General features: G+C 40.8%; 1 protein-coding gene and 1 non-coding gene across 2 annotated transcripts in view; both read right to left on the reverse strand.

Moving 5' to 3' along the window:
• C2CD3 (C2 domain containing 3 centriole elongation regulator) overlaps positions 1 to 16,515 on the reverse strand; it is a 133,754-nt gene that overhangs the window by 115,752 nt on the left and 1,487 nt on the right. Inside the window, exons 2-6 of the mRNA XM_056115984.1 lie at positions 13,177 to 13,446; positions 10,499 to 10,656; positions 5,140 to 5,363; positions 4,087 to 4,331; positions 559 to 691 (exon numbers count right to left, since the gene is read on the reverse strand). Of these exons, the coding sequence (XP_055971959.1) occupies positions 559 to 691; positions 4,087 to 4,331; positions 5,140 to 5,363; positions 10,499 to 10,656; positions 13,177 to 13,446 (1,030 nt within the window). The remainder of the gene's footprint in view (positions 1 to 558; positions 692 to 4,086; positions 4,332 to 5,139; positions 5,364 to 10,498; positions 10,657 to 13,176; positions 13,447 to 16,515) is intronic.
• LOC130025639 (small nucleolar RNA SNORA42/SNORA80 family) lies at positions 4,852 to 4,985 on the reverse strand. The gene has a single exon (XR_008792768.1). It is a non-coding gene; the product is annotated as a small nucleolar RNA SNORA42/SNORA80 family (small nucleolar RNA).

The raw sequence follows: 16,515 nt of genomic DNA on the forward strand, positions 1-16,515 counted from the left end.
CGCTCGAACAAACTGATGAACAACGGGAGGGCTGTGACGGTGACCATGAACACCACTACTAGTATGCTAGTATTAAGAATTATGTCACAAGAGGAAAAAAATTTTTTTTTATAACTGTGACTAGACTTCTTTGGTGATTATTTTACAATATATGCAAGTATTACATAATTATGTTATACACCTGAAACTACAAGGTTACATGTTAATTATACCTCAGTATAAAAAAAAAAGATGTGCCAAATATTTCCAAGTTATTCCCTGATCCAATGAAAAAGACATAATTATGTTGTATACCTGAAACCACAAGGTTACATGTTAATTATACCTGTTTAAAAAAAAAGAAAGATGTGCCAAATATTTCCAAGTTATTCCCTGATGCAATGAAAAAAACATAATTATGTTGTACACCTGAAACTACAAGGTTATATGTTAATTATACCTTTTTTAAAAAAAAATGTGCCAAATATTTCCAAGTTATTCCCTGATCCAATGAAAAAGACATATTAACAGCTATTAAGGAAAAAAACTATTGTGGCCTATGTTTATCCTGTAACTTACTGTGTTGACGCTGTAAGAAAATCTTTCTTCATAGGAAGATCAACTTCATCCAATAACATGCTTGTATCTGGAGCTGATTTCATAGTAGAAATCACCATGGCATTACGCAGTTTATTTCCTTGTTCTAACAAAGCTGAAGTGGACAAAAACAATATAGAAAATCTATATTCCATAGATTTTTTTTTTGCAACAGAAACACCTGATAATTTGCACCTTTCCTTTTTCACAGGACTTAACTAGTACTGTAGCACTGTCCTCCCTTTGTTCATCGATTTGCTCGAGTGGGCACCAGTAACGTCTCACAACAAATTGTGAGACTTGTTACTGTTTTTGGCACACTGAATACATCAAGGGTAGCTTGCCAGGCTTTGCTGCGTGGGCGAGATACTCTCGGTAGCTTGCCAGGCTCTTGAGAGGGGAAGAGGAATAGAACCCGGGTCGGCCGCGTGCAAGGCAAACGCCCTACCCGCTGTGCTATAGCTCCAGCCCAAGGCAATCATCTTAACACCTGAATTATCTCTCCAGTTATTACGTATTATTTTTCAACCCATTAAACTTAATGAATTAAAATTGTCATTAGTTTTTGGGGCCATAAATCCCAGTGCTCAGAGGATATTTCTGGTTTAGTGTTGATGGGTTGCACTTGGTATTCAGGGACCATAGACAGTGGCAGGGAGGGAACCGGGCCTCCTGCATACAAAGCATGTGCTTAGAGCGCTGGGAGCTATCTCTCTGGCTCCTTACTGTCACTCTTGTCTAAGAAACATTAGAAACTTGGGGCTGGAATGATAGTAAAGCTGGTAGAGCATTTGTCTTGCACATGATCAACCTGGGTTCGATCCTTAGCATCCCAGATGGTCCCCTGAGCACCATCAGGTGTAATTTCTGAGCAGAGCCAGAATAACCCCTGATCATCACTGGGTGTGCCCCCCAGAAACAAACAAACAAAAACCCCAAAAAACAAAAACTTACACTTGCTAAACTTTTAGGAGTCATAGTGAAAGATCATTTATACTTTTGTTGATCAAGAAAAGGACAACAAATTTATTCTATGACTTGTAGAACCATACAGCAGGTTAAGAGAAAGTTCGGATAAAATCTTCAAACTTTCTAGTAGGTAAATATTAATTAGTGGCGGAGAGGCACACCATAGACATCGTCCAGGGGCTAAGGCGCCTGCCTGGCATGATGCTGATCCCAGTTTGATTCCCAGCACACATGATCCCCTGAGCATGGCAGGATGCTGTCTTGTAGGCCCTGAGCACCTATAGGATGAACGGGGTGATCCTCGGCAAAACAGAGCCACATTCAGTGGTACTCAGGTTTTACTTTTGGGTCTGCACTCCTAGTGGGCTTAGAGGACCGTATGGGATGCCAGAGATTGAACTTGGGTTGGCCATGCCCCAGGCAAATGCTCTATACACTCTACTATCCGGCCCCTACTTTCCTTCCTTTCTTCCTTTTCTTTTGGGGGGTTGGGAGGGCAGTCACACCTGACAATGCTCAGGGCTTACTCTTGGCCTAGCGATGCTAAGGGCTTACTCTTGACTCTATGCTCAGGAATACTACTGGTGGTACTTGAGGGACCCAAGGGACAATATCATCCACTTTAGAAAATATTGATCTATTTATCACTGATCTTATTTAGAATATAAGATTCTTACACCAGGAATATAGAGCTTTAAAAAATTTTAACTTGTATTCCTGTTACCTAGAAAACTGCCATATTTGGTGGACATTGAGTGATTAATCAGTGAATGGACAAACATTTTTCAAAGTCTGGAATCCAGGGATATGAAAGTACTCCAGTTGTGACTAGACAAGTGTTGAGTATAAAGGATAATATTTTTTTGTTGTTAAAATAGTGTCGAGTTTTATTAAAGGATAAAATTAATAGATTAAAATTAAATTCTAGAGGAGCTGGAGAGAGTACAGCGGGGAGGGCGTTTGTCTTCCACGTGGCCGACCTGGGTTTGATCTCCAGCAACACATACAATCCCCTGAGCCTCCCAGGAGTGATTCCTGAGCATAAAGCCAGGAGTAAGCCCTTAGCACTACTACGTGTGGTCCAAAAACCAACCAACACAAAAAACCCACCATAAAATTAAATTTTAGAGTATGTTTTATACAACAGATCATAAGCATCATGAAAATCATATACACATTTTGTTTAAAAAAAAAAAAACCTCTTGGGCCAGGGCTGGAGCGATAGCACAGCAGGTAGGGCATTTGCCTTGTACGAGGCCAACCTGGGTTCGATTCCCAGCATCCCATATGGTCCTCCGAGCACTGCCAGGAATAATTTCTGAGTCCATGAGCCAGGAGTAACCCCTGTGCAACACCGGGTATGACCCAAAAAGCAAAACAACAACAACAACAAAACCCAAAAATATTCTTGGGTCAGAAAGATAGTACAGAGGAGAAGGCACTTGTCTTGTATACAGCTGACCTGGGTTTAATTCCTGATACCACATCCCTGAACCCTGCCAGGAGTGATTCCTGAGCACAGAGCCAGGCTTAAACCCTGAGCACAGCCAGTTAAGGCCCCCAAATCAATAAATATAGAGATAAAAAGGGGCTGGAGAGAGTATATGAGGTAGGGTGGTTTCCTTGCACACAGCCAACATGGGTTCAATTTCTGGCACCCCATATGGTTCTCCCACCCTAGCTAGGAGTAAGCCCTGAGTGCAGAGCCAGGAGTAAGTCCTGAACAAAACTGGGTGTGGCTTCAAAAGAAACAGAAAATTTTTTACTAATGTATCTGAATACTAATGTATCTGAATAGTTACTTATTAAGTTTTCCTACTTGTTGCAGAGGTTCTACTTTGGAAATTTTGTTTGTGAGGATGAACCCAATAAGGTTGACAATTAATTAAAAGCAAGGTACCTCAAGTATAGCCATAATACCACTCTAACATGAGGAAATTTGTTTCAGATCCTATCTGTTGCTTCTCCTTCTTTAGTTTTTTGGTTATTTTTTGGGGACCATACCCTCTGTACTATTGGTCCAGCCTCCTTGTTTGTTTCTTAATCTCAAAGTCTAAGCCCTTACATAGATAAATTGACCTTTCTATTATAGTCTGATGAACGAAGGTATTTAATTTTTAGATTTAAGATCAGTAATTGCTGTGGACTGAATGTTCCCCTGAAATCAATAGTTTTCAGAATGAGAAATGAATTTGGCAGCAACCTACATACAGTGGTATGAGTAAATGCCTTTATAAGGTAAAAGATGAGACCCTGAATTATTTAGAAAAGAAGCTGTCTATAATAAAGGCTTCTACCTCATGTTCAGGCTCAATTTAATTGTTTTCTTTCTTGGATTTCAAATAAGCACCTAGTTATTTAGAAGTTATTTAGAGAACTTAATGGAACTGCTTTTAAATGGTAATCCACTCTGGAGGCTACTATATTCAACAGTATCTGTCATTTAGTTCAAACAGAAGTTTTGTTCTCTTTGTAGGCTGGTTAATGAGTGGGTAATCCTAATAAAGATAGCCCAGTATGAATTTACAAATGTATATATACCTGAAAGAAGATCCTTGGTGGGGGGATTGTTTGAAGAAAGGATGCATGATTCACTGTGGCTCTTGGAGACTGTCCTAATTTGAGATTGTAAATCAGTACTGTTTAGAAGGGACATCTGCTTCCGTGGGGCTTTGCTTTTCAGAGTCATATAGTCTGAATTCTGTTCTGAATCATGGGGCTGCAGTCCAAAGAAAGGGTCCTTTATTGTATCAGAGTTCTCTGTAAAGTACAAGTGGTCCTTCCCCCTATTTTTAAGAAAAGGGAGAACTTTAGCAATATATTAGACACCATCGTCACATCAGTGTAGCATCACATCACATCAGTGTAGCAGTGTAACATAGGCTTTATAAATCTGTTTTTCATCTCTCAAATATATCTGTTTTTTGATGATGCTTGGGATCTCACTTATGGAAGGTAAGTGTTCCATCAGTAAGCTACATCTCTGGTCTGGCCCAGATAAAATAAACAACTGATAGTTTACTCAGCTTGTGTGGTTGTGGTTAAAATAAAACGACAAAATAAAGAGCTCAGTCCTGAGTCTGATACAAAGCAAATGCTTCAGAAATAACAATTTAAATCAAAATTTATTTCTCTTACCCATTCAACTGCACAGAACAGTCTTCCTCTTTTTTCCTCACCTTTATTTTGCATCTTGATACGATTTAATCATACTTAGTTATGTCTTTTTGAAGTCTAGACTGTAACTCTCAAAAGCAGATTTCTCTTACTAATTTCTATTTATTTACTTACCTATTTATTTATTTGCACTACGCGACCCACTTCAGTGCCCAGAGCCCACTGGCAAGGGCCAGGCAATGGTTCGGGGCCACAGTTTGCTCTGGCATGGGGCACTATGAGAGGCCCAAGGGGACAGACCTGCCATAAATCCAAACCCATGCAGTCTCACTAATTTCTATGCCCAGAACCTGGTACTACACTCTGACAACAGAAGGTACTTAAGACTTATTTGCTAAAGTCTTCCAATGAAAACATAAATTGTAAATACAACAAGATTTAGCTAGCAGATCAACTGGTATCAGGTGTAGTAATTACCTTGGAGTAGTTGATCGACTACTATTGGCTGCTAATTCTTTTCCATCAATTTTGGCGGTAGGTATTCTCTGAGGTTTTGATGAATCCAGAAACTCGATATTGTTGGGTTCAGTATTTTCTCTGAATCCTTGCTCAGATAAAAGCAGATTTTCTGTCATGTCAGTGGTGGGAAGAGGATTGTAGCTGTCATATGTTTCTGACAGAGGTTCCAAGGCAAGTGAGACCTGTAAGAGACATGTAACATAGCAGAAAAAAAATTTTTAGAGTTATTTCCCTCATCTTAAGATTCCCTACTTATAATAAATGAATGATCCCCCTTCCTTAACATGATCAAATTCAAATCCCTGTCTACTTTAGAAATCTCACTGAGAGAGAGAGAGAGACAGACAGACAGACAGACAGAGAAGAAAAATGCCTGCCATAGAAGCATATGGTAGTGGTAGGGGTAGGGGAGGGAGTGGAACTGGGGGCACTGGTGGTGGGAAATGTACCCTGATGAAGGTATGGGTGTTGGAACATTGTATGACTGAAACCCAATCATAAACAACTTTGTAACTGTATATCTCACAGTGATTCAATTAAAAAACAAAAAATTTCACCTTTTACCAACCCTTTCTCCCATCCTTCTATTTACCAATTATTTAGGGTTCTCTAAATATACCTTATATTCATTTTTATATGCTTCTGTATATGCAACTCCCTCTACCATTATTCTGTCTGTGAAAACTACTCTGTGTCTAGGTAGATGTCTACCTGATATGCTTGTGAATATTCTACTTCCTTTGCATCTATCAATACAAATAGATACAAAGGAAGTACAGTCTACTTCCTTTGTATCTATCAATACAACCAGTAAATTTATTAAGCATTTTTAATTTTTTTTTCTTTTTGGGTGACACCCAGTGATGTACAAGGTGATGTACAGTTGCTCCTGGCTCTGCACTTAGGAATTACTCCTGGTGGTGCTTGGGGGACCATATGAGATGCTGGGAGTTGAACCCAGGTTGGCTGCGTACAAGGCAAATGCCCTACCCGCTGTGTTATCACTCCAGCCCCTATTAAGCATTTTATTGCAGGCCAGCAGCTGTGCTAAGTCTTCATAAAGAAGCTTTGTGACACTACACATTTGTCAGGAAAGCATTTTTTTCTAATTTGAATAGTAATAATAAAGTAGAAGCTTAGAGAAGATAATTGTAGCTCCAGCTTATCATTCTATTTTTTTTTCTTTTTTGGGTCACACCTGGCGATGCTTAGGGGTTCTTCCTGGCTTTGCACTCAGGAGTTACTCCTGGCAGTGCTAGGAGGACTATATGGAATGCCGGGGATCGAACCCGAGTTGGCCACGTGCAAGGCAAAGGCCCTCCCCACTATACTCTCGCTCCGGCCCCAAGCTAATCATTCTCATCAGGAAATCCTTGAAGGGTTTAAACTACCATATTAATTTTTCTTGAATTTGATTAATTAGTTCAGTACCTATATTTAAAGTCTAACAATGCCTAAAGGTCTGACAAATAAAATGAAGGTACAACACATGCCTAGAATATGTAAGACCCTTATTGTTAGTTGTTTGAGAATAAAGCCCTAGTCCTAAGCTGGGGATGAGAAAAGGTAAAGACAGAGGAATATTAGGATGAAAAGGTATCACTTGAAGTTTATTATCTCATTCCTTGCTCAGCTTCTCTACTCTTCTGACAAGCTTGATAAATTAAAAAAAAAAATGAAAGAAAAGAAACAAAGTCTAGAGAAGAAAGAGAAGACTATATAGCAAAAGAGAAGCAGTATTGAAAGTTCAGTTTCAATGACAGAAAGAGAAAGCAGAAGCAATTGTATAAGCAGACAGAGTCTAAAATTATGATAAATGACCTAACACACAAAAAAATGAAGATTGAAGTTTGATGAATGTTTTAAAGATGTCTCTGGAAAGGCCAATGGGATAAATTGTGCAGAAAACTGTTAAGACTCGGTGTCAATAAAACACAGTAGGATCTTGAGAATTTAGTTCTTCAATCATGTTACAAACCTCTTAAGTCTTTTCAGCATCAATATTTTCTACAAATGACGGGAATGCAGTGGAATACTCATGGAGCAATCACATAAAAACAATTGGGGCCCAGATGTAACTGTCAGAAGCTGCTCCCTTGCCATTCATCACCTGCCCAAAACACTGCAACCACAGTCTAGAAATAAAGGCCATATCCTTGGTCTCTGTCAGAATGACCTACTGGGGACCCAGGGAAATGGCTCTAAAGCTGGGGCACATGCTTTCAGAACCCCAGTGTCAACCCCAGAATCGCATGGCTTCCTGATCACTGCTAGATATGCCACCCTGTGCTCTGCTGGGCATGGCCCCTTGTTATCTCCTCTGAAAGAATGACCTGCTGGGGTCGGGGGGAGAGTTCAAGCAGTAGAACACATGCCTAGAACGTGTAAGACCCTCAGATAAACTACTAGCACTGCATGGCCTCCTAAGTACCATCTGGTGTCCTTCCTGCCATCCTCTCTTGGTAAGACATTAATGAGCACCAAGCCATCAGGCTCGTTTGCCTAGGCCACGCATCCAGCAAACCCAAGAGTAGTCCAGCCCCACTCTCACCCCTGCCCCCACTGGGTGTTCCCTGCTTTTTTTTTTTTTTAAGTATGACATGCTGGCCAGACACCAAGTTCTGTTTTATCTAAGCACACCTAGACACAAGAATTGAAAGGCCAAAAGAACTCAGAGTACTAGTAGCCCCTGAAGAAAAGAGAAAGCATAGGCACTGGCACACCCATCACACAACCCAAACACAGAGGCTGTTCAATCAAGTTCCCTGGGTTCACTCCCAGAACTGCATGAAGAGTCCGTCCCAGAATCTCAGGGAGTAGCCCTGAGAGGCTCGGTGGTCCCCAACCCTGCCTAGCGTGACTCTATGACCCTTAAGCATATCAGCTGTAACCCCCTACAAGTAACAATGACAAAATACAAGCATTTGTTGATACTAGCTCAGTGCCATCACCCATGGAACCTGGCGCAGAGAATCACAATACCTTGTATTAGAACCGGAAGACATTTTTACCTTTTTTTAAAAAAGTTTGGGCCATACTCAGAGGTGTCAGGATTACGCCTGGTTCTACACTCAGGAATTACTTCTGGTGGGACTCAGAGGACCATATAGGATGCTAGGTGGCTTTGTCACATGCCAGACACATGCCTTACCTGCTATACTATCATCACTCTGGCCCTGTGAAGTTAAAATTTTAATATAAAATGGTGAGTTCTAAGACAAGGATGCATACTGGGTGTCATGGGAAAAAGAAAGAGGAGTCTGAGCTTGGGAAAGAGGAGTGAGAAAGGAGTGTCATGGTTTGTGAAGAGTGAAATACAAAACATATGAGTTCAGAATCTTATATAAGAAAAAGACAGATAAGGCTTATTGCTTTTTTTTTTTTCTTTTTGGGTCACACCCGGCAATGTACAGGGGTTACTCCTGGCTCTTCACTCAGGAATCACTCCTGGTGGTGCTCGGGGACCATATGGGATGCTGGGAATTGAACCCAGGTCGGCCATGTGCAAGGCAAACGCCCTACCCGCCGTGCTATTGCTCCAGCCCAGGCTTATTGTTTTAAGTTTGTTTCCACTACCCTGTAAAAATCCATAGCATAATATATACCAATGGGCCAGAGAGACAGTACAGTTGGGGATAGGGTGCTTGCCTTACATATAGCCATTCTGAGTTCTGTCTCTGGCACTCCACATAGTCCCCTGACCTTCTCCAGGAGTGATGCTGAAGGCAGAGTCAGGACTAAACCCTGAGCACTGTCGAGGATGTCCTCCAAATAAAACAAAACAAATTATTATTTGCTTAGAACTATATTTGGAGGATGGAGTGATAGAACCGTGAGAAGGGCTTTGCATGCTGCCAACCTGGATTCGATCCCCGGCATTCCATATGGTCCCCTAAGCATTGTTAAAAGTCATTCCTGAGTACAGAGCTAAGAGTAACCCCTGAACATTGCAAGTGTAACCCAAATACCAAAAAAGAGAGGTTAAAAAAGAACTATATTGGGAACCGTGGGAAAAAACTAAAGGTAGAAAACATCATCCTGCCTATCTGAAACTCTAGACACCAAAGGAACAACTGAAGGGAGGCCACTAATGCAATGTTGGATACTACACAGAATTGTAACTGAATAATGATTATGGATTCAATAATACTATAAGTTTAAGAAAGAGAACAGAAAAAAATGAGTAATAAGTGTAACAGGATTTGTGACTTTCGGAACTCGAGATGAGTATAAAAAGTGTTCAGAGGGGTCGGAGCAATAGTACAGTGGTCAGAGTACTTGCCTTGCACACAGCCAACCTGAATTTGATTCTTGGTATCCTATATGATTCCCCAAACCCCATCAAGAGTGATCCCTGAGGGCAGGTTGGCCTGTGTGCACCCAATCAGAGCCCCTGGCATCTGCTTCCTTCCACAATCCAAAATCACTGTCATACTCCAGCCTGACTCCACTGTCTCAGGATGGACCTCACCAAGATATAATCTGTAGAAAATTTTGGTATGCAGGTTTTGTGACTGAAATCTCCAGGCTTTCTCGGAGTTGGAATGGGCTACCTCCTTCCACCTCCCTGTTCTTCCGGAAGACTTGGCAGTCACATCCACACTCCAAAGCTGCCACCCAATTGGAAAGCTACTCCAGCCTTACCATACTGATAAAAATACCAAATGCCCTGAACAAACACCATGACCTCTTAGAACATGTATTGCAAACCATAATGTACAAAAGGGAAAGGAGAACAAGAAAGTACACAGAGGTAGGCTGGGGGTGAGGAGTAGAGGCTTGGGGGATGGTGGTAGGGAACTGGGAGACATTGGTGGTGGAAAATGTACAATGGTGGAGGGATGGGTGCTGGATCATTGTATGACTGAAACCCAATTATGAAAAGCTTTGTAATGGTCTATCTCATGGATATTCAATTAAAAAAAATTTAAAAAAAGTATTGTGGAGTTCATGCCCAATTCATTCAGATTAATCAATGGCTGAATAAATAGCAGTACTCCTACATTTAAAAAAAAAAAGTGATTCCTGAGTGCAGAGCTAATAAGCCCTGAGCACTGCCAGGCTTGGCCCCCCGCCCACCAAAAAAAAAAATCCAAACAAACAAACAAACAAAAAACAAAGAGAAAGATAAAATGTTCAGAGGATTTAAATGCATAGGAAATAAAGGCAGGTTGGAATTTTTCTGGAAAATCATGAACAACGAAATGATGTGGGAACTAGCAAGGTATGTGACAGTCATGTACCTAGCTATTCTAAAAATAAACTATTCCTGTCCTAAAAGTTTTATTCTGACATCAAAGAATTAAAATTCTCTTACCTGGAGTTCTCCAAGTCTCTTAGATGTTGGCGAGATAATGGCAAATAGTCCATTGATGTGATGGGTTGGAGAAAGCTGGGCTAGTCCATTGATATGAACTCTCCCAACTGGAAGATGATCAAGCTTGGTGATAACTTCTAGTACCAGCACAGACATATCTAATCAGAAATAATGACAAAATACACAGATTTTTTTTTTAATCTATTTGTTTGGAAGTGAGCAAAAGGCAATATGTTTGAAAACTAATTTTAAAAAACTTTTGTCGGGGCTGGAGCGATAGCACAGCGGGTAGGGCGTTTGCCTTGCACGTGGCCAACCCGGGTTCGATTCCCAGCATACCCCTGAGCACCGCCAGGGGTAATTCCTGAGCACAGAGTCAGGAGTGACCCCTGTGCATTGCCAGGTGTGACCCAAAAAGCAAAAATAAATAAATAAATAAAAATAAAAAACTTTTGCTTTTGTGTTTTGGGCCATACCCAGCAGTGCTTAGGAATTATTTGTAGCTCTGTGCTCTAGTCTACCTCTGGGGACCATACATAGTGCTGGAGATTGAACACAGGTTGGCTGCGTGAAAGAGAAGTGCCCTACCTGCTGCACTACCTCTTGAGCCCCTAGAAAACTTTTACTTAAAAAATTACTTTATGCATTTTATTTTATTTATTTTTTTGCTTTTTGGGTCACACCTGGCGATGCACAGGGGTTACTCCTGGCTTTGCACTCGGGAATTACTCCTGGTGGTGCTCAGGAGACCATATGGGATGCTGGGAATTGAACCCGGGTCGGCCACATGCAAGGAAAATGCCCTCCCTGCTGTGCTATCACTCCAGCCCCCAAATTACTTTATTTTTAACAAATCATATGCTAACCCAATCATTCTGGAGGGGAAAGAGAATGAATCCAAGATCAAAAGAAATACAAAGCTTTTGCCAATGACTTACCTTGCATGGAGTACTGAAGAGAAATATTTAGCATACTATGTGTTTGATAAGGAGAATATCTTTAAAATAGAGTTTTTATTTTCACTAGTGAAGGGACCAGTATCGAAACATTGTATTTGAAACCCCATCATGAACAACTTTGTGTAACTGTGTATCTCACTGTGATTCAATTTAAAAAAAGAGAGAGATTTAACAGAGGAAAAGAAAAGTTTTTATTTCAATTTAGTAAGAACTCTGGCTATGGCTTTAAAATATAAATGTAACCCTGATTTCTTTCATTTTAATTTTTTTTTTTTTAATTTTGAACTAGAGGACTTCTCTGGTATATAGGAAGTGACTGATTCCTGCTTTCTGGAACTATCCTGCATCCTATCTAGGGCACTGAGATGCTCAGAGTATTTGAAACTAAAAGGAACAGAAAAATTCCTACTACAGTCTTCAATAGGCACCTAGATTTAGTATCTTCACGGGCATAATGACAGCAGAGAAACAGATTGCATGCATATTCAATGAGATTACTTCAGGACAGTATAACCTTTGATTATTTTCTTATCAAACTTGAGAGACTGGCTCATTTTCACCTTTTGTTCAATGCTACAGCAAAGAGAGCATAGGACTTAGGATGAAAGACTTGTTACTGTGTCCTGCTTCCAATATTCATGTGTTTTCTGTGTAGGCTACAATTGTCCTCCATCAGAATTGTTTGAGGAAGAGAGGTACTGCATGGAAAGCATTCAGCACAGCATTCTCTCACATGGTAGTTGCTTTAAAGACTGTCAATAGACTGCTTGGGATAAATCATAGTCTCTGTCTTATTATTTTGGAATAGGGTGAGGGGAACACCAGGTGATGCTGAATGCTTACTTCTGGCCCTGCACTCAAGAAATCACTTTTTGTGGGGCTCTGGGGACCATTTGTGGTCCTGGAATCTAACAAACTTGGATTGGCCACATGCAAGGCAAGTGTCTTATCTGCTGGATTAGCACTCGGCTCTCAGAGTCCCTCTCACTTAAATAAACAGACCATACAGTGCTCCTTAGATTATAAAATGTTTTGAATATTGGAAATAAGGGAAATGTACCAATGTCTGTTACCTATTTACTAGCAGCTAGGTTCTTTTATGTTGTATTCTCTAAATAGTACTAATGTAGTCATTTCAGGTCCCATTTTAGCATAACAATGAGGGTCAGAGAGGTCACGAGACATTCCTAAATACTCTTAGCTTTAAAAATAATAAAAATTAAGCAAAAGCTATTGCTGTTAGGTTCGTTACCCCATGCTGCTTCTTCAGTCATTACTTCTTCAAATAAACAACTTACTACATAATAAGGCATCTGACCTTTATCCTTCACTTTCACCATTAGAACCCCCACTGCTAAACAATCCTGTTTCCACTTCTCCAAGTTTTTAGGGAAAAGCATTGAGGGGACATAACTATGTAATCTTACTGAGTATTCATCTCATGTCTCTAAATAAAATCCCACTATCCAAAAACAAAAACAACCCCCCCCCAACCCAATTAAGAAAATAACCATCTTGCAGAATTATTAAGGCTAAAAATAATATGTATCAATTGCTGGTACATAGTATATGCTCAATAAACCGTGGCTATTATAAAACTCTTTGAGTGCTCACTAAAAATGCTCATAGATAGAAGGTAGCCAACAACCCCTACAGCTAACAACATACCCACAGGCTTTTTATTAGGTCTATAGGAAAAATGGTAAGACAAAAACACACCTGTAAGGTAGGAAGTAAACTGCTTTGGACCACATCGGATAGCATAACGTGTGGTCGTCCTCACAACTTTTGGCTCTGTCTGCAGAGCATCCCTGGGACAAAAGAGGGTTCCGTCGGATGTTTCTCCCCACCATCGTACTCGGACAAGTACAGAAGCAGGCGGCTTTGTGATCTTCCATATGACTCGATTAACGGTAAGTTTCAGAAAGCAGCGTAGCTGGCCTTCAACCAGAGGTGGTAAGCTCGTAGATGGAGAAATGTCACTCAAACCTGCAAAAGAAATCAAGAATAAGTGAAAATTAAAATGAAACAGGCAGTAGGCCCTTGAACAATACAGGGGTTAGGGGCACTGAACTCTGACACAGTCGAAAATCTGAGTGTAACTCTCGCACTTCCTTTCATTATTATGGTGTGGTGGAGTGGGGAGAATGGCACTTACTTATTTGAAAATCACAAAGACTTGGTTATTGCACCAGGGATCACACAGACAGAACCCAAGAAATACACCTGATTACTTGAGGCAGCAGCCAGGGATCAAACCCGCAACTTCACACATGCAAAGCAGACGCCCTACCACGTAGCCACTTCTCTGGACCCCGGGTATAACTTTTGATCTCCAAAACATAACCATTAATTGCCTGCTTTTGACCAGAAGCCTTACTAATAACAGTTGCTTAACATATATCTTATAAATGTATTACATATTTTAGTCTTTAGTAAGCTCGAGAAAAGAAAATGTTATTAAGAAAAATACATTTATATTATTTATTGAAATAGAAAGGAACCTGTGTAATCCCAAACCTATTGACCGGTTTTGTTAAAGGTCAATAAAATGCTTTTTAAAAACAATTATTTATTATTGGGCCACACGTGATAGAGTTCAGGGCTTACTCTTGAATTTGTGTTCTGGGATCACTCCTGGCAGTACTCAGGGGATCATATGCAGTGCCAGGGACCAAATTTGGGTCGGACGCATGTAAGTCAAAGGTCCTACTCGCTGTACTATTACTCTGGCCCTAATAAAGCTTTTTAAGTAAAAATGCACAAAAGCAGGGACCAGAGAGATAGTACAGTAGGTAGGGCTCTTGCCTTTCACACAACTGACCTGGATTCGATCCCCAGCACCCCATATGTTCACATGAGCACCTCCAAGAGTGATCCCTGGGTGCTGAGCCAGGGTTAAGCCTGAGGACCGCTGGGTATGGTCCAAAAAAAAAAAATACAGAAACATTTTAGTTGCTATTCTAATACATGACAAATAAGGAGCACACCAAACCAGAGAACAGATTACACACTTAGGCCACACAAATAAACTAACTAGGGGTTTATTCACCTTAAGTAAAAAGGCCCTCCCGTTGATCGTCGATTTGCTTGAGCGGGCCCAGTAACGTCTCCATTGGAGACTTTGTTGTTACTGTGTCTGGCATATCGAATACTCTCGGTAGCTTGCCGGGCTCTCTGAGAGGGGCGGAGGAATCGAACTTGGGTCGGCCATGTTGGCCGCTTGTAAGGCGAACGCCCTACCGCTGTGCTATCGCTCCAGCCCCACAGTATTCACATTACTGTGAGAAAAGAACATACCAGCTTTGGGCATGCTAATTCAAACACCTTGATAAATAGAAGACACCATTGAAAAAATATAAACATAGTGACGTAATAGATGATTTTAAAAATGTTAATATTTTGGGGTTGGAGAGATAGTACAGAGGGTAGGGGGTGTGCTTTGCGCATGGCTGACCTGGGATCCATCCCCAGCGACCCATACGGTTCCCCATAAGCCTGGCCAGGAGTGATCCCTGAGTTTAGATTACAGCCAGGAGTTAAGCCCTGATTATAGCTGGGTTTGGCCACCCAAGACAAAACAAAACAAAACAGTGTCATTACTTCAACATTCATTGCTATCTCTACCTTTTTTTACTTAAAAACCATTATCAAACATAAAAGAGCACAATTTCTCTCACTTGTCTCAAATGATTAAGTCTACATCATATCTGAACAAAGACAACCTTTAAATTATTTTTCCCCAGCCAACATCATACAGACAATATGGACAGAATTATTAACTTTAGATTCTGCTACTTTTTTTTTTTTTTTTTTGCTTTTTGAGTTACACCCAGTGATGCACAGGGATTACTCCTGGCTCATGCACTCAGGAATTACTCCTGGCGGTGCTCGGGGGGGCCATATGAGATGCTTGAAGTCAAACCCAGGTCAGCCGTGTGCAAGGCAAATGCCCTACCTGCTGTGCTATGGCTCTAGCCCTGGATTCTGCTACTTTTAAAAATTAGTCTGGGCTCATACTGTTGTGCTCCTGGCTCTATGCTCATGAGTGACCCCAAATGGTACTCAGGGACCATACACAGTGCTAAAATTTGAACCTGAATCAATTGCATGCATGGCTTGCTTGCACATCTGTCTCTCCAGTACTCTTACAATTTTTAGCACAGGCACGGTCAAAATATTTATTGACTATTATAATAGTTATTGGATAAATAGGCATACCAAAACAAAAATGAGGTAATTAATCATGACTTTCTATAAAACTTTCATTTAATGACTTAATGGTCTTCCACTGTATCTTCTTTGACTTAAAGGTGATTTAACATTCCTCTATTACTTTCCTATTCGTATCATATTTCTCTTGGGGAGCGGTCATGTTCACAAGAAGAAAACACACTGGCATCTGTCAGCTCAGGAATCTAAATATTCAAATTACAGAAATTAAACAACCTTTTGGCTCGTTATTGTATAGACATCTTATTATGACATCTCATTCCTACTTTGACAAACTGGCAGGCTACCAAATGTAGCCTGCCCACACGGCAGAGTCTGGCAAACTCCCCGTGGCGTTCCCAATATGCCAAATACCAGTAACAATGATGGGTCTCATTCTCCTAAAGAGCCTTGAATATAATCTCAGGGCTAGGATGAAGGAGACGTTACTGGGGCCTGCTCGAGGCAATCGACGAATAACAGGATGATCTGTGATCTGTGATCTGTATAGAAAATACCCACCAGAATCTCAATGTATAACTAGTTTAAACAGAAAAATCATACACATGTATGTATATGATCATCTGCATACTAAGTTTCAGTCAAGAAACACATTATAATTTTTATGAGGAAAGGGGATTGGGTTATACCAATAGGTGCTCAGGGCTCATCTGTGACTCTGTGCTTAGGGGGTCACTCCGGGTGGCACTTGGGGGGTCATCTGTGTGCCAAGGAGGGAACCCAGGTTGGCCCTGTGCAAGGCAAGTGCCTCAATCCTTGCTCTCTCTCTCTCTCTCTTTTTGGGTCACACCCTGCAATGCTCAGGGGTTACTGTTGTTTCTGCAC

Source organism: Sorex fumeus, unplaced genomic scaffold (genome assembly GCF_029834395.1).
Source record: "Sorex fumeus unplaced genomic scaffold, SorFum_2.1 ptg000030l, whole genome shotgun sequence".
Lineage (NCBI taxonomy): Eukaryota > Metazoa > Chordata > Mammalia > Eulipotyphla > Soricidae > Sorex > Sorex fumeus.